Source organism: Ascaphus truei, chromosome 4 (assembly GCF_040206685.1).
Source record: "Ascaphus truei isolate aAscTru1 chromosome 4, aAscTru1.hap1, whole genome shotgun sequence".
Classification (NCBI taxonomy): domain Eukaryota; kingdom Metazoa; phylum Chordata; class Amphibia; order Anura; family Ascaphidae; genus Ascaphus; species Ascaphus truei.
Window position 1 is genome coordinate 319,460,546 of NC_134486.1, and position 25,680 is coordinate 319,486,225.

The 25,680-nt window shown below is 46.9% G+C and overlaps 1 protein-coding gene across 2 annotated transcripts in view; it reads right to left on the reverse strand.

The window, feature by feature from the left end:
* BCKDHB (branched chain keto acid dehydrogenase E1 subunit beta) overlaps positions 1-25,680 on the reverse strand; it is a 262,858-nt gene that overhangs the window by 234,582 nt on the left and 2,596 nt on the right. For both annotated transcript variants that reach the window (XM_075597957.1, XM_075597956.1), the window contains exon 2: positions 17,847-17,924. In XM_075597957.1, the coding sequence (XP_075454072.1) occupies positions 17,847-17,924 (78 nt within the window). The remainder of the gene's footprint in view (positions 1-17,846; positions 17,925-25,680) is intronic.

Below are 25,680 nucleotides of genomic sequence, written 5' to 3' on the forward strand. Positions count from 1 at the left end.
TAGGAAGAAAGGAATCCGGCGCTACAGCATGTAACAAATTCCAGGGCACTTCCGGGTTAGAACAAAAACTTTATTGGACCTCACGAACACACAGCTACACCACAATCTCCCCCTCTGGACATCTTTTTAGATGGTGAACAGGGAGAGAGAGAACCCTCTATAGCACTCGGGTTCACGCTCTGATGATGAGTGGGTGATTTAAAACATATTCTTTATTAATGGCATATATAAAATAGTAGATGTTGGAACAACGTACTGGAGGTAGGTTGATCCTGGATATTAGTAGCCGTGTTGGCTCCGGATCAGTTAGTAGCTAATATACCAGATATAACTATATTGGAACACTGGTAACAGAACAGCACAGAGATCCTGATGTGGACCTGTGTGATGGGGGTGTGCTGCTGGGTGTGCTAAAATAGGTACTGAAAAGACATATCACATTGTAGCAGGGTCTGCGTAAGTCCTTTAATAAGGTGGTAGGTGTGATATGTATATGCTGATAGACACTGGGAACATATATATAGTGGTTATCAGTGGTCGTATGTGCTGTCAGCTAAGTTGCCACTCTGTATATAGGTGTGTATCTAGCTAAGTGTCAGAATGACCTGAGGTAACCTTGAAATGCTGTACTGCAGGGGTAAGTGTCCTGCATTAACCTCTAGGGCTGTATGTAGCAGGTAGATAGTGTAAGCAGAAGGTAAGTTAAAAGTAGTCTTTAACAGGAGGGCACTATAGCTAGATGGTATGTGGTCATATCCTAAATCAGAGGGTGAGCTGGAAGTAGGCACAGTTAGTGACCCTATGTGCTGCTGTCTAGAGTGTCCCCAACAGCAGCGCAGCTAGGGTGTTACTGCGGGTGACCAAAATTCAATAATCTATGTAGGTTTAGCACTCTCTAAACAGACACCACACAATCGAGGCTTAAAATGACCATCGGGGCACTTTTAGCCTGTATATCCTGCACGAGCAGGCTGCCGCATGAACTCGCGGTTAGAGACACATAATGCGGAGGCAGTCACTGGTCTGCGCGTGCACGTGGGAGAAGGTGACTGCCTCCGCATTATGTGTCTCTAACCGCGAGTTCATGCGGCAGCCTGCTCGTCCATGCAACACTGCCTACCTCTGGCATCATGAACCTGCTATGTCTTCTAACTTTTTTCTTTCTCCTGGCCTCATGGAGATGTTACTCCCTCTATCCACTACAAACTCCTCCATCCTGGCCCACACCCAACATCACCATACACCCTGGACTACTCAAAAGCCTTGCACTATCTACGGAATGTTGGTGGAGAACTCTAAAAACCAGCACACCAACCACTGCTCACTCTAATGGAAAACACCACAAATTTACAACTTGTAAACAACTACCCAAATTTCTTCTCATACTATTACTCTCTCTAGCAGGTGATATTGAAACTAACCCAGGTCCTCCCATTTCAGCTCTGTCCCATGCCCCTGAGAATTCCACCTTTAAATTCCAAAAAGGGCTATCTGTCGCCCATATAAACATCCGGAGCCTGCTGCCCAAACTAGACGAACTAAAGGCATGGTGCCTTATGCATAAACCCAAAGCCATCGTTCTTACAGAAACATGGCTATCCTCTAAAACCCCTGATGCAAATATCGCCATTCAGGGATACTCCATTTTTAGGAGAGATAGGTCAAAGAGAGGAGGAGGGGTGTTATTTTATATTGCAGACACCTTACAATTTACACTGCTACATTGCCCACCAAGTCCACCCTCTTTTGAAACTCTAGTTGGCAAAATCTGCCTCCCCTTTTCTAAGCCCATCTTGCTTGCTGGCATCTACCGCCCACCTAAAGCCCTTCCACAATCCTTGACTGATATCACCCAATTTCTTGCCTCCATTTCCTCTCTGAATGAGAAGAGTGAGCTGCTAGTTCTTGGGGATTTCAACTTCAATTGGCTTGACCCTAAAAACCACAAAATCCAGATACAAATCAAGTCACTTAACCTATCGCAACTCATTTCCCAACCCACACGAATAAACCTGAAGTCGCATAACCATTCCTTGCTAGACTGGATTCTCTCCTCAAACCCCAGCAGAATCCAATCCTCTGGCATCCTTCCTGACATTTTCAGTGACCATGCAATAGTGTACTGTGTAAGGAAAATTAAACCGCCCCATTCAAGCCCCAAAGTTCTCCTAACTAGAACATTTAAAAACTTTAACCCACAACAGTTTCTGGATGACCTTACCAACTGCCCATGGCACAGAATCGATTTAATTCCCGACCCTGATTCTGCGCTCGACTATTTCCAATCCGAGTTCTTAAAACTCTGCGATACCCATGCTCCACTACGCAAAATAAGGGTACGGGGGGCCCACCTTCCATGGGTTACACCTGACCTTATAGCACTCTACCAGTTCAGGGATGCCTTGTGGAAAAGCTACAAAGTAACTGGCACTACCAAGGATCTCATTCACTACAGATGCCTGCGGAACGTGTGCACAAGGCAAACAAGGCATGCAAAAGCACAATATTACTCTGACAATCTCCTCCAGAATACATCAAACCCAGCTAATTTCTGGAAGGTTATCAACAATATATTCCAGCCTCCTAACCATCAACAACCAAGTAATATCACTAAGGGGGATATTACTCTGACAAACCCCACTGACATTGCAAATGCATTCAATGATTACTTTGTGGGGTGTGCCACTAACCTATTAGCGAAACGCAGCACAAACCCCAAACCTGAATCTCATCCTGGGAGTACCCCTATAGTCCCACCCCCTCCCAACACTGCCCACAATTTTCAATTTAGCCCAGTATCTGAAGAGGAGATTACACAAGCGCTCCTCAAACTAAAACTAAGCAGCCAATGTGGACCCGACTTACTACAATCTAGGTTCCTACGACTTGGTGCCCCAGCCATTGCCAAACCAATTGCGTCGATAGTCAACTCTATCCTGTCTGCAGGCCATATCCCTAAGACCTGGAAAACTGCCAGAGTTGTCCCAATCTTCAAAAGTGGGGACAAAAACACTGTCTCAAACTACAGGCCAATCTCACTTCTCCCAATTCTATCCAAAGTTATGGAAAAATGTGTCCACTCCCAATTAAGCGAGTTCTACACCAAGACAAATTTCCCTAGCCAATTCCAGTCTGGGTTTCGTCCCAAACACTCCACCGTAACTACCCTGCTAAAAGTTTGCAATGAAATCCAGTGTGGAATGGAACGGGGCCAACTCACTGGTGCAGTATTCCTAGATTTTGCAAAGGCTTTTGACACAGTTGATCATGCTATCCTGCTTAACAAACTCCAGAGCTCTGGAATAGGGAAACATGCTTTAAACTGGTTTCAGTCCTACCTATCAGGAAGATCCCAACATGTGTCCATCTCAGGCTCTAACTCCAACCCCCTGGATATCACCTGTGGTGTCCCGCAAGGCTCTGTTCTGGGGCCCCTACTCTTCTCAGTGTTCATTAATGATCTTCCCACAGCTTGTAAGGAAGCCTCAATACACATGTATGCAGATGACACAATCCTGTATGCACACAGCCATAGCCTCTCTGACCTTCAACACATACTTCAGTCTGACTTTTTGAGACTCGAAAACTGGATTTCCCAAAACAAACTGTTTTTAAACACTGACAAGACTGTAACAATGGTATTTGGGACCAAGACTAAATTTGTAAAGCTTCCAGTGACTGAGCTCCTGATTAGAACCAACGCTAAAACCACCCTAACACCTGTCACTAGTTTTAAATACCTGGGCTTATGGTTTGACTCCCACTTAACATTCGGGATGCACATTGATACCCTGACAACCAAGACCTATGCCAAACTAGGGGTACTTTACAGGAACAAATCCTCCCTAAGTCTCCTGGTCAGAAAGCGTATTGCACAGCAGATGCTAATGCCAATTATTGACTATGGAGACATAGTATATGGCTCGGCTCCTCAAACCCACCTTAGCAAACTTGACACCCTCTACAATTCAATTTGTCGTTTTGTTCTCCAATGCAACTACAACACACATCACTGCGAAATGCTCAAAGAACTAGATTGGTCATCACTAGAGTCTAGGCGCAAAGTTCACCTTTCCTGTCTCACCCTCAAATACTTTCTGGGCAAGCTACCCAGCTACCTGAACAAGCTCCTCACCCCTACCACATGCAGTACCTATCACCTGAGATCAGACTCCAAAAGACTATTCATGGTCCCAAGACTCAACAAAGTATCCGGACGTTCCTCCTTCTCCTTCCGTGCACCCCAAAACTGGAACAACCTACCAGAGACTCTCATATCCACCACCAGCTTAAGTTCTTTCAAATCTAAGGCTGTCTCACACTTTAATCTGGTCTGTAACTGTTTCATAAGCTCATAATATATATTTTCTTTAACTGTGCATGCAATGTCTTGTATATAAATGTATACCTTGTTCATTTATGTAACTGTATTTGTAACCATGTATTATTTGTTTTACTCTGTGCCCAGGACATACTTGAAAACGAGAGGTAACTCTCAATGTATTACTTCCTGGTAAAATATTTTATAAATAAATAAATAAAAATAAATAATATATGCCATTAATAAAGAATATGTTTTAAATCACCCACTCATCATCAGAGCGTGAACCCGAGTGCTATAGAGGGTTCTCTCTCTCCCTGTTCACTACTGTACTACACCCTAAGCACCGTTCACCATCTCACCATACCATTGTGGCTGCAGCAGGGGTCCCCCTATCATCCCAATCTTTTTAGATGGGAAAGGTATACAGGGATATACCAAATAAGTATACATGGGAAGGATGTTGATCCAGGGATTAATCCGATTGCCAATTCTTGGAGTCAGGAAGGAATTTATTTTTCCCCTTATGAGATATCATTGGATGATATGTCACTGGGGTTTTTTGTTTGCCTTCATCTGGATCAATGAGTAAGTATAGATATAGGATAAAGTATCTGTTGCTAAATTTTGCATAGGTTGAACTTGATGGACGTACGTCTTTTTTCAACCTCATCTACTATGTAATTATGTAATTTATCTAGCCTCTCCTCATAAATTAGATTAGCCACCAAATTAATAAAGGGGATGGATATTCTCTGCACTCTCTCTAGTTCCATAATGTCTTTTCTAAGGAGTAGTGTCCAAAATTGTATCCATATTCAAGGTGTGGTCTTGCTAATGCTCTGTAAAGGGGCATAATTATGTTTGCTTCCCTTCCATCCATTGCCCACTTAATGCAAGAAAAGATCTTGTTTGCCTTTGCAGCTACTGCATGAATTTAGGCACTGTTGCCAAGCCTGCTGTCTACAAGCACTCCTAAATCCTTCTCCATCAAGGATTCCCCCAATATATCCCCATTCAATTTGTAAATCGCCTGTTTATTCTTGCTGCCCAAATGCATAACCATATATTTATCTGTATTAAACCTCACCTGTCATTTACCTGCCCAAGTTTCCAGTCTCTCCAAGTCCTTCTGGAGAGACATTACATCCTGCTCTGATTCTATTACCTTACACAATTTAGTATCATCAGCAAAGATGGAGACTTTGCACTCGATCCCAACCTCAAGGTCATTAATAAACAAGTTAAAAAGCAGGGGTCCCGGTACCGATCCCTGAGGTACTCCATTCACGACTTTAGCCCAACCTGAAAAAGTTCCATTTATGACAACCCTCTGTTGTCTGTCCTTTAACCAGTTTTCAATCCAGGTGCATATATTATTACTGAGTCCAATTTTCTTTATTTTGTACACCAACCTCGTGTGAAACCGTATCAAAAGCCTTTGCAAAATCTATGTAGACCACATCAACTGCATTACCCTGTCTAAATTCCTACTTACCTCCTCAAAGAAACAAATAAGGTTAGTTTGGCAAGATCTATCCTTCATAAATCCATGCTGACTATTACTAATAATTTTGTTTCCCATTAGGTATTCCTGAATATTATCCCGTATTAAACGTTCAAGAAGTTTCCCCACTATTGAAGTAAGGCTTACAGGTCTGTAATTTCCCGGTTGTGATATAGCTCCCTTTTTAAATATAGGCATCACATCTACTTTACTCCAATCTTGTGGTACTGAGCCTGTGGAAATGGAGTCCATGAATACTAAACATAATGGTTTGGCTATTACTGAGCTTAACTCCTTGAGAAATCTCGGATGTATGCCATCGGGGCCAGGTGCCTTACTTAATTTAATTTTTTCAAGTCGCTTATGAACTTCTTCCTCAGTTTACCAATTGTTCATTAATATGGAGGTTGTGGCTTCCTCCTGCAGCACTACTATTGAACTTGATTCTTCCCTGGTAAACACAGAGGCAAAGAATTTGTTTACTACTTCAGCTTTTTCCTTATCTCCAATAATCTGCCTACCAATCTAACACTGAAAGGGTCCTATATTTTATTTTCTCAATTAGATTTACATTAGAAAAGGGGCATCTAAGAGGGGATATGATAACTATATACAAATATATTCAGGGACAGTACAAGGAGCTTTCAAAAGAACTATTCATCCCAAGGGCAGTACAAAGGACTCAGGGGGGCATCCCTTTAGGTTGGAGGAAAGGAAATTTCACCAGCAACAAAGGAAAGGGTTCTTTACAGTTATGGCAGCTAAAATGTGGAATTCATTACCCATGGAGACTGATGGCAGATACAATTGATTTGTTAAACAAAAAAAAGCTGTGTGTGCTGTGCACGCGCATAGTAAGTGAAACTTCTTTGACTTTTGTCACAGAAATTGACTTATAACGCGCGTGCTCGGCACACGTGTCAGTCAGTGTGTCAGTCAGTGAGTATGTATGTGTGTCAGTCAAAGAGTATGTATGTGTGTTTGTTTGTGTGTGTGTCAGTCAGTCTATGTATCTGTGCCGGTCAGTGTATGTATCTGTACCGGTCAGTGTGTGTGTGTCGGTCAGTGTGTGTATGTGTGTCAGTGTGTGTATGTGTGTCAGTGTGTGTATGTGTGTCAGTGTGTGTATGTGTGTCAGTGTGTGTATGTGTGTCAGTGTGTGTATGTGTGTCAGTGTGTGTATGTGTGTCAGTGTGTGTATGTGTGTATGTGTGTATGTGTGTCAGTGTGTGTATGTGTGTCAGTGTGTGTATGTGTGTCAGAGTGTGCATGTGTGTCAGTCAATGTGTGTGTGTGTGTGTCAGTCAATGTGTGTGTGTGTGTGTCAGAGTGTGCATGTGTGTCAGTCAATGTGTGTGTGTGTGTGTCAGTCAATGTGTGTGTGTGTGTGTGTGTGTGTGTGTGTGTGTGTGTGTGTGTGTGTGTGTGTGTGTGTGTGTGTGTCAGTGTATGTCTCTCTCTCTCTGTGTTGTGTGAATGTCTCTCTGTGTCGGTCAGTGTGTGTATGTGTGTCAGTCAGTGTGTGTATGTGTGTCAGTCAGTGTGTGTATGTGTGTCAGTCAGTGTGTGTATGTGTGTCAGTCAGTGTGTGTATGTGTGTCAGTCAGTGTGTGTATGTGTGTCAGTCAGTGTGTGTATGTGTGTCAGTCAGTGTGTGTATGTGTGTCAGTCAGTGTGTGTATGTGTGTCAGTCAGTGTGTGTATGTGTGTCAGTCAGTGTGTGTATGTGTGTCAGTCAGTGTGTGTATGTGTGTCAGTCAGTGTGTGTATGTGTGTCAGTCAGTGTGTGTATGTGTGTCAGTCAGTGTGTGTATGTGTGTCAGTCAGTGTGTGTCAGTCAGTGTGTGTATGTGTGTCAGTCAGTGTGTGTATGTGTGTCAGTCAGTGTGTGTATGTGTGTCAGTCAGTGTGTGTATGTGTGTCAGTCAGTGTGTGTATGTGTGTCAGTCAGTGTGTGTATGTGTGTCAGTCAGTGTGTGTATGTGTGTCAGTCAGTGTGTGTATGTGTGTCAGTCAGTGTGTGTATGTGTGTCAGTCAGTGTGTGTCAGTCAGTGTGTGTATGTGTGTCAGTCAGTGTGTGTATGTGTGTCAGTCAGTGTGTGTATGTGTGTCAGTCAGTGTGTGTATGTGTGTCAGTCAGTGTGTGTATGTGTGTCAGTCAGTGTGTGTATGTGTGTCAGTCAGTGTGTGTATGTGTGTCAGTCAGTCAGTGTGTGTATGTGTGTCAGTCAGTGAGTGTGAGTATGTGTGTCAGTCAGTGTGCGTGCGTATGTGTGACAGTCAGTGTGCATGCGTCAAAGTGTGCATGCGTCAAAGTGTGCATGCGTCAAAGTGTGCATGCGTCAGTGTGTGTGTGTATGTGTTTATTGGCAGCAGTACCAGCATCATGAATGTTGAGCGGGTGGGGGAGCTCAGAGGGGGGGGGAAGGAATAGGCACATCATTCAGGGGCGGTGTTCGGTACATCACTGGGGTATGCGTGCGTGTCAGTGTGTGTGCGTGCGTCAGAGTGTGTGCGTGCGTCAGTGTGTGTGCGTGCGTGCGTCAGAGTGTGTGTGCGTGCGTCAGTGCGTGCGTGCGTCAAAGTGTGTGTGTGTGTGTGTGTATGTGTCAGTCAATGTGTGTATGTGTCAGTCAATGTGTGTATGTCAGTGTATGTGTATCTCTCTGTGTGTACACACCGTATGTCTCTCTGTCTGTGTCCTGCCCCCTCTCTCCTGACCCCCCCCCCCCCACCCCCGGCGGAGCTGCGGACCCGGGGGGGCTCAGTCTGAGTCTTCTGAGCAGATTTCCCCCCCTCAACCCCCCGGCGGCGCGCTCAAGCTCCCCCCTTCCCCACAACCCGGCGGCGCGCTCAAGCTCCCCCCTTCCCCACCCCCCGGCGGCGCGCTCAAGCTCCCCCCTTCCCCACCCCCCGGCGGCGCGCTCAAACCCCCCCATTCCCAGGCTGTTAGGAGTGGCGCCGGCGCCAACCTCCCTCCTCCTGTCCATCTGCATGGCAGCGGGCGGGGAACGGCGCCGCTGCCAGCCGCTTCTTCTGCGCATGCGTGGCGCGCGGCATGGCATCGGGCGGCGGAAAAGCGGCAGTTAGGAGCGTATGGGAGGGTGAGGGGTGCGGCGGCGATTAGGAGCGCCGCCGCCGCCGCCACATGTGACAGGGGACGTGTGAGCGGAGCGGCGTCCATTACATGACGTCACTTCCGTTTCACATTTCGCCCCCCATCTATCCAGTTTTATCCCATCAGAGGGGCCACTAAAGAAGTTTCACTTCAAAAAAAAAGTTGGCTATCTTTTTAGAAAGGAAAGGTATACGGGCATATACCAAATAAGTAAACATGGGAAGAATGTTGATCCAGAGATTAATCCGATTGCCAATTCTTGGAGTCAGGAAGGAACTTATTTTTCCCCTTATGAGATATCATTGGATGATATGACACTGGGGTTTTTTGTTTGTCTTCTTCTGGATCAATAAGTATAGATATAGAATAAAGTATCTGTTGTCTAAATTTTAGCATAGTTTGAACTTGATGGGCGTATGCCTTTTTTCAACCTCATCTACTATGTAACTATGCAACTGTGTATGTCTGTAGTGGCTCATGAAATAGCAGCCAGCAAAAACGGTGTAAGAAAGTACAAAACTAATAAATTACAGGCAATTACAATAATGGCTGCTGCAAGGACCACATGAGGCCGCGGAAAATCATCAGTCGTACGTTTATGGGCTGTCACCCGCTACAAATGTCATCAGGAAAAGCATCACACACCAAGGCTGCAGTAAGCACAAACAAAACAAAGAAATCCTTGGGGTGAAATTAATGTCGTTTTTCCAACACTCTGGAAACAACACTTTTGCAAAGATGCTGGATGAATGAAAAGGTAGAAATTCTAGTCAGCAGTCATGAAGTGGGTTCTATGTTGAAATCGGACAATCTTTGACACTTGTTTTTTTTGGAGAATGTAGATGGCAATAGGAAAGAATACTTCAGCTATTTTAGGATTTAAATATTTATTTTGATCAATAGCAACAAAATAAGCAGGTTTTCTTATTTGATGAAATGTAAGTTGCCACTTCTAAAGAGATTCTAACACAAAACAATTTTTTAGTATAGGTTGAACTTGATGGACTGAACTGAACTGTAACTGACAAACGCTTTGAGCCCATATTCATGTCCTTCTGGGCCATTGAAGACGCTGTTGAAACAATACTCCTAATATTTAAGGACTTGAGCTGGCACGAGCCGGCATTCAGGATTGATCTTTGGTAACTTGCTCTGACGGAGCTATGATCAGCCAGTTGTCCAAATATGGGACCACAAAAACACCTTTTTGCCTTGCCAATGCTACTACCATTGCTATGACCTTTGTGAAAGTTCTGGGTGCTGTGGTCAGTCCAAAGAGAAGTGCCGTAAACTGGTAGCGACGGACGTTTATATAAAATCTCACGAATGGGCAGTGTGATTCTTTTATTGGAATATGGACAAGCACCCTTTAAATCTAGAGGCTAGAAATGCTCTGCTTTCCATTACTGCTATGACTGCCCTCACAGACTATTTCAAAGTGACAGAATTTGAGAAAGGCATCGATTTTTTTATTTATTTATTTATTTTATTCAGAATTGCTCTTAATCCTCCTGGTATGTTCGGCACTAGAAACAGGACTGAATTAAAAACAGTCGCCCCACTGAGAAGGTGGAACTGGTTGAAGTGCAGCATTTGCTAGCAGTTCTTGAACTGCCTGCTTTTCAAGCTAGATTCTTTTCTGGACATTTTGAGGGACATTATTCCTTGAAGTGAAGCCCTGTCATCTACAGGAAGTCCAAGGAATAACCATGGACTATAATTTGCCGAACCCAGGAATCTGCCGTTTGAATCTAGCAAACCAGAAATCGCGCCAGTCTGTCAACAATCGGCATAGTGTTCTGGACCAGGTCCCAGCTGGTTGACCAGAGCGACTGCCAACCCAAGTCTGATGTTGGTGCGAATCACAATTCAGATTATAAACTCTTCCTGGTTCATAGGATTCTGAAAACGAAAGATGTAATGTTCTCTGCTGGGGTAAAAAGTGACCTCTTCCTTGGACAATTCTTGGCTACGGTATATGCAGAGGATCTTGCTGCCAGACAAAGAAGATCTATGGAAGGGTTGCAGACACAAAAAAAAAAAAAAACAATTGAATCATTCAAATCCAAGAAGTTCAATAACTTCAGCATTGATGACCCCGCTTCAATCCTATTTTCCAGATTAGATATCCAAATTCTGTTCATAAAATACAGGTTATTGCTTATTGCCGTTTCCAGTTTCAGCATTGTTTCGATAGCCGAATATTGTCTGCGAAAGACACCCTCCATTCAGAGCTGGAAGCAACGCTGTATACAGCACATATTGCTCTACCATGTCAGTTAAAAAACTGGCCAGTTTTGAAGTAAAAAGCAGGTATCCAGGCAAACGGACTTAATCAACTGATGATTTATTTTAGCAAAAGATAACCAACTTTTCAACTGCCACGCAGTCTTTGTCAAGGTGAGGGCTAAACAACAATCAAGACAAGGCACTATAAATACCCAAGTACTCACCTATCTCACCTCACTGCACAGGTGTCCTGTGGCACGATAGTCGAGCCCCCCCGCCCCCGTGATATCACGGCGCTAACAGTGACCCACGCGTGCGCATAATGAACCAGTCGGCATCCTGCGCATGTACATGGCACTCCACCAATGAGCCGGTGTCTATAAGGGAGCCCAAGTCCACCCTCCTCCGTTGCCACGGAGATGCAACACTCCAAAGCAAAATAGGGCCACGTGAATCTACCTGGCAAGGCAGCAATGCGGTGATAACAGATCCCCACTATGTGTGAGTAGAAAAAGGAACACAACCCTACCAAGAGTGTCAGTGTACAAACCCCAATATTCAGATCTAAATACCTAATATTAAAATCCAAAAAGTCTACATTAAATAAATAATCTGGATATTTAAAGTGGTACACAAGAATAAACTCAAATCGACTATGCAGAACCTGAAAAAAAAAAAAAATAACATAAACAAAAAAACAACAACAACCAACAAACATATAATCACTACCAACACACAGAGAAATCAGAACAATAATGGGAGCTAGCTAATGATATCACTCATTCAAGATCCATAGTAAAACTTCCAGCATTAATCAGAGAATATGGAGGTGCAGAGGCGTGGGTCCACTACTGAAACAGAAAAACATACACCTATCAAGGAAACATTCCTGGTACGTATCCAGTAAGCTTCCCTCCCAAGACGGGCTGTACCCCTATCTAAGGCACCCCGTATGGGTGGTACTACTTCTATGACCATGACCCTCATTACCGCTATCGGATGTTTATATAGAACGCAGCGTTGTACCAAGACTGTAGGATCTGTATCTTTTATAATAACACTCTTATGCTCAATATAGCGTTGTTTGAGCATCCTCATCGTTTTGCCGACATATAGGAGCCCACAAGGGCATTTGATGAAATACACTACTTGCGTGGGTCTACAACTGATCCTGTGCTTGATTTAGACATTTTCACCGGTGTGTGGGTGACAGAACGTGTCTCCAATACAGAGACTATTGCATATACAGCAGCTAAAACAGCGATAATTTCCTGGTTTGCCATGACTCAAAGGGGCCTATTCATGTAGCTTCGATAACTTTGCTGCCATCTCGAACGGTGTGGCATGACTCCATCGAACGGTTTGTCATCTGTGTTATCACGGTATTCAGAAAGAATCTGAAACCATTTCCAGAAATCTCAAACCGTGAGGTAGGAAAATGCCAATACCACTCGGGATAGCAGCGATAGTATCTCAGCCTCAAAGTTATTCCCCGTACGACCTGCAGAGAGAGCTGCATCTCCCTGCACAGCCCTCACAGGCGATCAGTGTTTTTATTTACATTTTAATACTAGTGTACAGTAGCAGGGGCTTTACGGAGCTGAACTGCATTAATTTTAGGTCCAGGGACACCCGGCTTCCCGAGTTACAGGCCCCGGTATCTCGTATGTGTTTAAATATCCCAGTCACGTGGTGCTGGAGATTTAAACATTTAGGGGGATACCGGCACCCCATACTGGGGACTGTAATTCGGTAAGCAGAGGATCCCCAAGGCTGAAATCAATGCGGTTCAGCTCCGGAGACCCCCTGCTCCCGTACACTAGAATTAAAATGTAAATAAAAACAGCTTCATTACCTTAGCGGCTAGCCGCTAGAGCAATGAAGCAGTTAAACTAGAGTACCCGGTTTGTTGGGGGTACAGGGGGATAACTACCCACTTCACCCAATCCCTCTACCCCCAAGAAACATTAAAATACAACCACCCTACTACCCACCTCCTCTACCCCCAACAACTCCTCTCAACACACGCAGTAAAATAATGGGCAAAATTACTATTATCCAGATTTGGATAATAGCTCATTTGCCCATTAAAAATAAAACATTATCCAGCCAGCATAAAGTAAAGTTACACTTACCCCTGCCAGGATGAAGGCTGTCCTCGTCTTCCTCCCCGTCCTTCCTGGACGCAACATAACTATCCAAAACAAAAAAACTAAAAGGCCACTAACCCCTTAATCACCTTAGTGCAGTGTTTCCCAACTTCAGTCCTCAGAGAACCCCAACAGGTCAGGTCTTAAGGATATCCCTGCTCCAGCACAGGTGGGTCAATCTCATTTTGACTGAGCCACCTGTGCTGGAGCAGGGATATCCTTAAGACCTGACTTGTTGGGGTTCCCTGAGGACTGGAGTTTGGAAACACTGCCTTGGTGGTTAGTAACCGCTATAGTAATTAAGGGATTAAGCCCCTTCCCCCGCTACCCACAGAACACCTAACCATCCTCCCCAGGGCCACTACCCCCACACTCTACCCATATAATATGGGGATGATTTGCAACTATACCAGTCAATGGGAAACCTTTAAAAAAAAAAATACACCAAAAATACATAAAAATGAAAGTGTCAAGGAGGTTCCTGCTATTGCTGGTGGACTCGGAATCGGAGGGTGAAGACATCAAAAGTAAGAAAAACATTGATTGTATATTTTTTCATATTTTTTTTTTCCAGTTTGCCCATTGACTGCCAATGTGTTTATCTATGCCCCTTTCGGGCTAATGATAGAGACAGTGACAAGCAATGCATTTTTTGGCAAATGCTTATTTGTATTTCATTGTTATGTATTTTTGGTGTTTTTTTTTTTTAAGGTTTTCCTTTATCTACTGTAGTGGCAAATCATGCCCATATTACGTGGGCATGGTGTACCACTGTGCCATTCAATGGGTAGCGGATGGGGGTAGTTGCCCCAGGGAGGGTGGTAAGTGTGTCCTGGGTGGGATAACCACTTAATAACTATAGTGGTTACTAACCACTTAGGTGATCAAGGGGTGAGTGGCCATTAGTTTGTTTTTTGATTGTACTGTTTCTGCCCACAGAGGACAAGGACGCGGAAGACAGTGACGAGGACAGCCTTCACCCTGGCAGGGGTAATTAGAAAGTTTATTTACTTTATGCTGGCTGATGTTTTATTTTTAATGGGCAAATAAGCTATCATCCAGATCTGGATAATAGTAATTTTCCCATAATTGTACTGTATGTGTTGAGGCGGTTGTTGGTAATGAATGGGCACCCCCTCTACCCCCATTAGGGTTATCTTTGCTCCCATTGAGGGCATAGCTAACCCCACTGGCAATCAATGGGTGTATTTGCTAGCACTGTGTTTAAAAGTTTATTGTGGGTAGCGGGTATGGGTGAAGGTGGTATTTGCCCTGTGGTGGGTGTGGGTAGCGGGAGAGTAGTAACCGCAAAGGTAATGAAGCTGCCTGTAAATGTATTGTTATTGCATTTGGATTGAAGCCGGGGGTCTCCGGAGCTGGTATTAATGTGTTTCAGCTCTGGAGACTCCCGGCTTCAATCCGATGCAGGAAAATTACATTTATTTCCCCTGCAAATCCTACTCGCAAATCCCTTCCGGGGAAGGACAGGGACTTGCTGGATTTTATTGAGTGATGGGGTTGTGATGTGAGATACAGATGTCAGTGATAGCTACAGAGTGAGGGAGATGACAGTTGGGAATGGAAAATTAGCCAGGAGGGTTTATTAGTGAATGCATGGGACCGAGGGGTGCTGGCAAAAAGTCCAAGTGAGTGGAGGCAAATAGGGGGAACAGAGTGGTGCAAAGCTGAACGGTGGTCAAGGTCTGACTTTGCAAGCTGCTGTAGTGTTTCCAGTTGACATGTGCAATGCACCAACAGCAGATGTGCCGCATTTGGCAGTGACAGGGTGTGTTAACGGGTTGCAGAGGGAATTGGAGGATGGGTGAGGAAGGTGTGATGAGTGTGCACACAAGTGTTCGGAGAGACTGTGGTAAATGAAAGTGTGGGGTGAGAGCAGAAGGTTAATAGTGCGGGCCAACAAGTGTGGAATAGTGTGGAGAAGTGAGCTCACCATGCGCTGCCTAGTAATATCCTCATGTACATGAAGTTGATGAAGGATCCAGACTCCAATCTACCTCTAATCCAACTACTAACTACATATTCAGTTTAAGATGTGAACTCTTTAAATGTTATGCTTCCCAAGACTACTTTGAAACATATACTTCTATTTTAGCTGCAAACCAAGCAACACCCTATGTGTTTTTGTTTTTGTTATTTTTTAATAAAATCAGTTCAGTTCTATGGGAAAATACTTGTAGTATTTTTTTTTAAACAGCTAGGAATTACATTTTGTATGTATTATAACGCAACAAGAATTTTTTGTTTCTATAGCAGCCATTTATAAGACACCTTCTAGCGCTGGAAGACATCTTACGGCTCAGTCAAAGGAATGAGCTTTCAAGTCTTATGGCATAAAACTGCCTAGTAAATATGGCCCTGCATGTTTATGTTTTGTACTCCTGAAACATTAAATTGCCTATGTATATTACAAGAGCTAAACGTGGAATCTATAATACAGTTTATTTTCTTCAAAAGAGAGACGCCTGATTTGTGATGGCCCTTACAATATGGATATTGCATTCAAGCACATCCACTGACTAACGTTCAATGCATGGTCTTCAAAACTTCTTCCATCCTTCACTCCCCATCCTAAAGCACATGTTCCCCAAAGTTATTAAACTTGGGACAATAAAAAAAAAAAAAACATTTACAGAACACATTTGTCATGGGAGAAGGGGGTTGGCCCGGTATTAAAAGGGGTTACATCCCATTTGGCCACCCCCTGCTCTCACCTGAGAGGCGAGGGGTTAACTGGAATGATATCCAGTACTGTAGTTATGCCCCTACTTCAGCACCAACTGTGTATCCCCCTGTGAATATGTATTGTTCCCATTCCAGTGTCTGCCCCAACACTCACACTGGGATCCATGCAGGAGGGAAAGGGTTAATGTTAATTCTGTGTTTATGGCCCTTTGTCCCTTTTCCCGCCTTTGCAGGCTCCATTTTGCAGTTTCTCCATAGGTCGCCATTGGGGCTCAATACAATTCTATGGCGATTCCGGCGATTTGGGCCCGGTTCCGTAGAAGACCTGCAGGTGGCGCTCGAGATGAGGAGCGGCGGTCCCCCTTTGAAAGTGAATGGAGTAATGCATTTCAATGGGGATTCCTGGAAGCCGACCTTCGGAGACGAGCTGGCAGCCTGCCAGACCGCAAAACCGCAAGAGCGGCAAAATTGTCAAAAAAGACCTTTGATCGCGCAATTGGCATGGGAACTAGGGCTTCGGTTAGGTTCACGGCCAATTGGCGTGGGAACTTTTGTTCTAGGGCACCCAAAAATAAAATTCCTTTTGCCCCTAGATGTTAGGGACCCCCTCACTTGACCCCAACAGGGTCCGACTAGTAATGGCGGCGAGAAAGGGTCGCGCCGGCCAGGAGGGTCCTACCATTGACCGTAATGGCGGAGAAAGCCGCGTGGCTTTGAAACGGCTAAGTCAGAATGAGCAGAAACCTGGAACCCATAACTCCGGTTCTGTTTAACCTAGAGGGCTGAGATTCGGTCACCACGTAGTCCTAGTTCCGGCAGGATTGCATGGCAAATAGCGACCCTCTCGGGGCAACCGAACGGAGTCAGGGTAATGGTAAAGTTTAGGTTTCTGCCATTGACTTGCATGGCAGAAAAAAGCCACTTTTGTAATGTGCTTTTAAACTGTATTTTTGCATCTCTGGTTCTGGGGGTCGTGAAAGGCTGATATTTGGCCACTATGGCAAGGGTCCTCCGGCATGAGGACCTGACAAATTTCAGCCCGCTCAGACCCACAGAACGGATTATTTTAATATGTGTAGATATTAAAGAATGTATTGTATTTTGGGTCTGGTATAAAAGCCTAGAGCCCATATGGTATGTTAATGCTCAGGGGGAGTACAAATATTCTACAATAAACCCCCTGATCAAAGGCTCCTCCACCCTGCTTGTGTATGCTAGCACAACAGAAAGCAGGACGTGGGTACTTTATGATAAGTGTTGTGTTTCACACCTGAAGACAAAAGTTTTCCTGTCCCAATCAGACTTTCAGACGCCGGTCTTGTGGGAGGGGGGCTAGGGAAATGAGCCCCTGATTAGAATAATGTCCACCCCTGTGGGCAGGTATGACTTTGCCTCTAAAGTGAGGTGGCAAAGGGTCATTGGGTGGAGGTAATTGATGTCCAATGCCTGACACCCTCTGTGAACGTATAGGGCTGGAATCCCATATAAACCAGTGTAAACACTATACCCATTGTCTTTCGTGATGTCTTCATTTGAACCTGTATTGCTGAATGAATTGCCAATCCTGTACCTGATTGCTTCATTGTCCAACCCTAAGTAAGTGTCTATACCTTGTCTGTTATTTGTACCATCTTGTGTGTTCTCCTTCTTTAAATAATAAACTATATTTATTATATCTAAGTCGTGTTCAATTCAACCCAGATATTTGGTGTATATTATACCCTGTCACAAGTTACCGTGACAACATTTATCCTCAAGTTTTCCCTCATTCAAATTCTAAGATAATAGTACACAAGATAAGACATACAGTACTTTACCTGCAGTTGGGTCCCTGGACAAAGAATTATCCAAAGCACTCTGTACAGACTGGAAAAGATTCATCTTCTGAGTTGGTCCTGTGAGAGAAAAAACAAAATACCCTTTTAAATAAAAAGATGACATAGAAGGATATATTGTTGTACTTTATCAAACAACTGCAGTGCATTGGTCCTATTGTACAGTACATAGCGCTTTACATAATGTACTGTACAGGCAGAACTCAATCTACAGTACTAGGTAATAATAATAGATAAGATCATGGTACAGGGGAGAAAGAATAACGTATAAATCAGGGATGGGCAACTCCAGTCTTCAAGGGCCACAAACAGGTCAGATTTGCAGGATATCCCTGCTTCAGCACAGGTCGCTCAATCAGTGACCAGTCATGACTGAGCCACTGATTGTGCCAGCTGTACAGAAGCAGAGTTATCCTGAAAACCTGACCTGTTGGCGGCCCTTGAGGACTGGAGTCACCCACACCTTGTATAGGTATTTGTAATTATTGCAAACAGCCAGGTGCAGTAAGGCAGCGGTGCGCAAACTGGGGAGCGCAAGATTATTTAGGGGGGGGGGGGGGCACGGGCTGCTTGTGGGGAAACCTAGGGACGGGTAGAGCTGTGCATGGGCAGCCAGAAGCTCCATTCAGAGGCTGCTCCTCTGCTGTGTCTTGCAATATATATATATATGTATATATGTGTATACACACACACCACACACCACACACCACACACCACACACCACACACCCAAAAAAAGGGGGCGATTGAAAGTAGCGCCAAATTGACCGGCCGCATGACGGGCCGCATCGAGCGCAGATTCACATTGCGGCCAGCTGATATTGGAGTTAGTACCCGAACTCAAAGACTGCATTATCGATTTTAAGGAGCCTTTCGACACACGCACCAGAGGACATCTACTAGCAGCTTCAAGTGAGAGTTGGACTGCAGGGTCTGGATGCTGAGTGACCAGAGTTGGCGGTGACATATCACACACTGCTTGATTTTAATTTACCCTTGTGAGTGAATTTTCTACCCCCCCCCCCTTCCCTTCCCCAATAAATGTACTGTATTATGCTATGGGGCGTGCGCTCTCTCTCTTGATAGACAGACAGATAAAATAAATGAGTTCTTCAGTATTAGGTGATACTTTTTTTATTTGGACTAACAATTTGTCATAGGACAAGCTTTCGAGAGTTTTCCTCTCTTCCTCAGGTCAAGCAATACTCCTTGCTTGACCTGAGGAAGAGAGGAAAACTCTCGAAAGCTTGTCCTATGACATAAATTGTTAATCCAAATAAAAAAAGGTATCACCTAATACTGCTATTTCCGAGATAGATAGATATCTATCTGCAGTGTGTGTTGGTTGTGATTGTGTGTGTGCGCTGTGTGTGTGTGTGCGCCTGTTGATTGTCTGTCTGTGTGTGTTGTGATTGAGTGTGTGTGGGTGTTGTGTGTGTTGGTTGTGATTATGTGAGTGTTGGTTGTGATTGTGTGTGCACGTGCGTGCGCTGTGCCTGTTGGTTGTGTGTGTGTTGTGATTGAGCGTATGTGTTGGTTGTGTGTGTTGTGATTGTGTGTGTGGGTGTTGTGATTGAATGCAGCGGTGCACAAACTGACGGGGGGCGCCCCGGGCGCAAGATTATTTAGGCGGGACGCATGCGGCAAAACCTGGGTGCGCAAGCGGCCAAGAAGATGTGCGCGGGCAGACGAACAGAATAGTGCAGGTGGCGGCCACATGATTCGGAGGTACGGGGGAGGAGCACGCCCCAGCGCTATGATGTCAAACGCTTCTCCCTCCGGTGTCTGCCCTAAAATAGTGCTGTGTTCCTGCTCTCCTCCGCTGGCAACCTGCTTCGCTGCGATCCTCTGCAAGTGAAAGGGTCGGCTGCCACTATATCAATCACACTATGAATGTACTGAAATAATAATTAAAAAAGTGTAAACACTTCCCCGCTCGTGCTTGCAAAATTATGCAGGACACCCTGTCCTCATGCTTGGAGAGTTGGTGATGTCACCGCTCTCCGCGGCAGCGTGGACGCAGCCTAATCTGGCAAGAGCGAGCTGTTGAAGTATGCAATTATTTAGGCTGCGCTTAGTGCCGGCGACGCGACGTCGCCCGAAAACAAATGCATTGTCGCCGTCGCCTCGTGCGCTTATAGTAAGCGTGATGTGGCAACGCGATTTTTTTAAGCCGGCAATATTTGATTTTTCAGGGGCTGTCGCCTCATGTGACAGCCCATGAACCAATCAATGGCCTAGTTGCCCATGCCGCCGCCGCAAAGCGAAATACAACTTTCGCTAGCGGAGACGGGTGCCGTCGCGGGCACTAAATGCGCGGCCTTAGACATTTGTATTAACATTGTATACCGTTTAATAAAAGGTTTTTTTTCCATGTGATTTTGATTACATCAGGCAGGGGGGGCCCAAGAAATTTCATGGATAAAAAGGGGGGCTCGGCATAAAAAGTTTGCTCACCCCTGCGAGTAAGGCCAAACACTTGATGTTTCAGCGGTGGCAAGGGACAGATATCCATTTGTCGCTCAAATGTAGTGGTAAGCCGGTCAAAATGAGTATTGTTACATTCATCAAAATCACCTGAATCTATTGATAGGACTCACGTCTGTCTAAGTATTAGAGACATTCAGATATGATCTGGTTTTTTATATGCTTAGTCAGACTTTTAAAAATATCGAAATTCATTCACAAGCACTGCCATCTATTGCACTGTTTCCCTCACCTGCTCTCTCTGTAAGGTCTGTAATATAGTGCGCTACCGTGAGCGCGCCAATGATAATTGACTGTGGGAGGCCGACGTTGATATAGTCAAGACGCGCACGCACGGCCGTGAGTGGTGGCGCGGGAGATCAGAGCAAATACAAGAAATTACGCCGCGCACCAATCACAGCGCGGCCTAACGCTGTGACATCGAGCCATGCCCCCTAGCCGCGCGCGTCACCGCTGGCAGCATACAAACAAAACGTGCGCCCACACGCACTATATTACAGACCTTAGTCTCCCAACATACAGTACCACTTACATTGTAAACACTCGGTGGCAGGGATTTCCTTTCCTATTGCAAACGACAGAGAAGCCCAATGCTACATCCAATATGACAAAAATACACAGTAAAATACTTCTATATTCTCTTGAAATGGGTCTTTTAGTTTAACCCTTTGGCCAAAGCGTTGTAAGCTTGCGAGCGACGACAAGGCAGACATCTGTTCGCAAGTCCTAACACTACCAGATAAAATACTAATATATCTCTATTAGGATTAAAATTCTCATTTACCTCTATTAGGAGGGAGAAAGACCACCATTGGATCTGTATCTTATACTATATTAGTGAAAGCACTGTATGTTTGCCTGCCTGCATGCATGCATGCCTGCCTGGATGTCCGGTGTCCCTAGGGGAAATCTCATTGGTCCCTTGGCCCGCCCGCCCCCGCACACCTCTCATTGGCCTGAGGCGGAGTGACGGGCCAAGGGACACACACACACACACACACAGGGAACACAGGGACACACACACACACAGGGAACACAGGGACACACACACACAGGGGGACACACACACACAGGGGGACACACACACACAGGGGGTCACACAGACACACACACACACAGTGACACACACACACACACACACACACACACACAGGGACACGGACACACACACACAGTGACAGACACACACACAGTGACACACACACACACACACACACACACACAGTTACATACATTAGCGGGGCTCACAGTGTTAGCAGCACCCGCGCGCACCTCCTCCTCTCCCCGTGTCTCCCGCGCTTTCACCCCGACCCCCCCCCTCCCCCGGCGCAGCTACATTCAGCGGGACACACACACACTATTATTACCCCTTCAGCGCCCCCCCCACCCCCCACCCAGTGTCAGCGGCCGTGCGAGACCCCCCCTCTATATCTCCCACCTCTCCCCCCCCACACACATATACATGCCCCCCCCCCCCTCCCCGGCGCTACAACTCACCCCTCCCCGGTGGGGGAACAGCCAGTGGCCAGGCAGGCTGCCTCGCGGCGCCGAGTACCCAAGATGGCGGCGCCCGGGACACAGCGGGGGAGCGGCCACAACACGCTGCCTCCCGCCTCAGATCCACGTGGGACCTGCCGGATGGGTGAGTGAGCGGCCTTCACCTCCCCTCCACCTCCCCTCCAGTGTCAGTGTCTCCCCGATACCCCCCCCCCCCCCGGCGCCGCAACAGTCAGCGGGGGAGCGAGCGAGCGCCCGGGACACAGCGGGAGAGCGGCCACAACACGCTGCCTCCCGCCTCAGATCCACGTGGGACCTGCCGGACGGGTGAGTGAGCGGCCTTCACCTCCCCTCACCCACCCCTCACCCCCCATCAGCTCCCCTCACCCCCTTTCACCTCCCCTCACTCCACTTCTCCCTTCCACCCCCCTTCACCTCCCCATTTACCTCCCCCCCTCCACCCCCCCTCCACCTCCATTCACCTCCCCTCCACCCCCCCCCTTCACCTCCCCTCCACCCCCCCCCCTTCACCTCCCTTCCACCCCCCCTTCACCTCCCTTCCACCCCCCCCTTCACCTCCCTTCCACTCCCCCCCCTTCACCTCCCCTCCACCCCCCCTCCACCTCCCCTCCACCCCCCCACCTTCACCTCCCCTCCACCCCCCCTTCCCACCGCCTCCCCCCCCCCTTCCCACCGCCTCCCCCCCCCTTCCCTCCACCTTCCCACCGCCTCCCCCCCCCTTCCCACCGCCTCCCCCCCCTTCCCACCGCCCCCCCCCTTCCCACCGCCTCCCCCCCCTTCCCACCGCCTCCCAGCCCCCCTTCCCACCGCCTCCCCCCACCCCTTCCCACCGCCTCCCACCCCCCCTTCCCACCGCCTCCCACCCCCCCTTCCCACCGCCTCCCACCCCCCCTTCCCACCGCCCCCCCCCCCTTCCCTCCGCCCCCCCCCCCTCTCCCCCCCCTCCTCTAACCCTTCCCCCCTCCTCCAGCCCTTGCCCCCCTCCTCCAGCCCTTGCCCCCCTCCTCCACCCCTTGCCCCCCTCCTCCACCCCTTGCCCCCCTCCTCCACCCCTTGCCCCCCTCCTCCACCCCTTGCCCCCCTCCTCCACCCCTTGCCCCCCTCCTCCACCCCTTGCCCCCCTCCTCCACCCCCTCCTCCCCTTCCCGCCGCCCTTCGCCTTCATGCCCGCCTTACCGCCTCCCCACCCCCGCCTCTGCCTTTCACCCGCCCTTACTCCGGCCGCCTCTGCCTTTCACCCACCGCCTCACAGCCGCTGCACGCACTCAACAGACACCCGCCACACTCGACACATACCTGCCGCCACACACACCTGCTGCCTCCCGCCCCTACGCACCGACATCACTGACCCACCGCCTCACACCCTAGCAGGACCCCCACTCACAGACAGCACTCACAACCCACGCGCCAGCCGCCGCCTCACACCCTTGCAGGACCCCCACTCACAGACAGCACTCACAACCCACGCACCACCCGCCGCCTCACACCCTAGCAGGACCCCCACTCGCACACAGCACTCACAACCCACGCGCCACCCGCCGCCTCACACCCTAGCAGGACACACGACTCAGATTTTTACATCACTTATGCCACCAAAATATACATTGTACTGTGGTGTGGTTACAATAAACCATTTTTATACAACATCGTATTACATTTTCTTCCATCTTTCTTTTCAATATTATTATCCAACCTTTACAACAAACAGTCACCTATTGTTCCACGATTTATAAATAATACTACCTATTACGCATTTACATCCCGGGCAACGCCGGGTCTCTCAGCTAGTCCAGTATAATGAAAGGATCTATGAGAATAGGTGTTTGCCTTGTCGTGGCTTGCAAGCTTACAACGCTTTGGCCAAAGGGTTAAACTGAAAGACCCCTTTTCATGAGAATATATAAGTATTTTACTTATATATTGTCATATTGGATGTAGTTTTGTCATATTAGATGTGGCATTGGGCTTCTCTGTCGTTTGTTGTATACATATGCCACGCTCAATAGCTCTCCTTTTTGACACATATACAAATATATTTTGTGGGGGCTCAGGGGTTCCCAAAAAGAGCTTGCTGGGGTTTTGTGTGTTTTTATTTCCTTTCCTATTGTTTGCACTTATTGTATTATAATTTCTTTTACTGTATTGTCTCTTTTGTATAGCGCGGAGTACATTGTGGGAAGTGTGTATGTGCACACACACACACACACAATTTATTAGGACATTTGTCTGAGCCTCAGTAAACCCCTTTGGTCTACATTGCGTGATTAAAAAGGCCCAAAGCAGTCCTACTTGCTCACTTATTTCAAAGTGACAGAGTAAATCACACAAGACTCAGTAAAGAGACCTGTTTTTTCCACTAGCATTCATGACTTTTACTGTCCAATTGTTAAATAGCTTTAAATAGTCAGGTGTCTGAACACGTCAAAGCACACTGACAATCTGCTGAATCCACTGCAAACCTGGACATATAATGCAGCAATCTACTCCCCTAAACTAATCAGATTTGACCAGTGGAGTCCCCCAGAGCATGGATTGCTGCTTTAAATAACAAATAATTAAACTTAAAGGGAGTTAAATGATAACATTTGACTGTATGTGCATTGGAAGGTTTGAGGCGGTCCTTTCATAATGCCACAGCACAAGGTCACTTAGGATACTCTAGCATTAACAGCATGTACTGTGTAGATCACACTGAAGTTGAAAAACATAGGAGCAGGTGTACAAGTGATACAAAAAAGATAGACAACATAAGAAATTAAAATCACCAAATATGGATAGCTGTGATTGGGATCTCTCGATATTTGAGCACAACCATTCTAGTAGGACATTAAATTATGATATGGGTTTCAAACAAACTTACTATAGCAAAGTTTTAATTAGTATTATGTAAGTGGAGAGGTTAAAATGTATTATGCTCTTATAAGTACTGTATTTTGAAGTTGCCAGGGAGTCAGTGCTGCCTACAAGCCCCCATAACCTTACATGAACCAGAGAGGCCTCCGGAGGTTTGAAACAGGAGGTCTCCGGAGCTTAGACCATTAATTTCAGCTCCGGGGACCCCCTTCTTCCAGAGATAGACCTCCATTAGGGGTGGGGGGCGCTAGTAGACGCTCGGCTAGATGGAATCGCGTAATGGCAACGTTTCAACGCTCCCACGCACTGTGAGCCATGAAGTCATCAGGTTCGGCTCCCTATTGGCCCACATGACCTTTAAAAAAAAAAAAAACAGTGGAGATACAGGCACCCCCTTGCCCACAGACACCCGCAGAATGCCCGGCCCACAGACACCCGCAGAATGCCCGGCCCACAGACACCCGCAGAATGCCCGGCCCACAGACACCCGCAGAATGCCCGGCCCACAGACACCCGCAGAATGCCCGGCCCACAGACACCCGCAGAATGCCCGGCCCACAGACACCCGCAGAATGCCCGGCCCACAGACACCCGCAGAATGCCCGGCCCACAGACACCCGCAGAATGCCCGGCCCACAGACAAGACACACACAAAATGCCTTGCCCACAGACACCCGCAGAATGCCTTGCCCACAGACACCCGCAGAATGCCTTGCCCACAGACACCCACAGACACCCGCAGAATGCCTTGCCCACAGACAAGACCACACAAAATGCCTTGCCCAAAGACACGCAGAATGCATTGCCCACAGACACCCGCAGAATGCCTTGCCCACAGACACCCGCAGAATGCCTTGCCCACGGACACACGCAGAATGCCTTGCCCACAGACACACGCAGAATGCCTTGCCCACAGAATGCCTTCCCCACAGACACCCGCAGACAAGACCACACAAAAT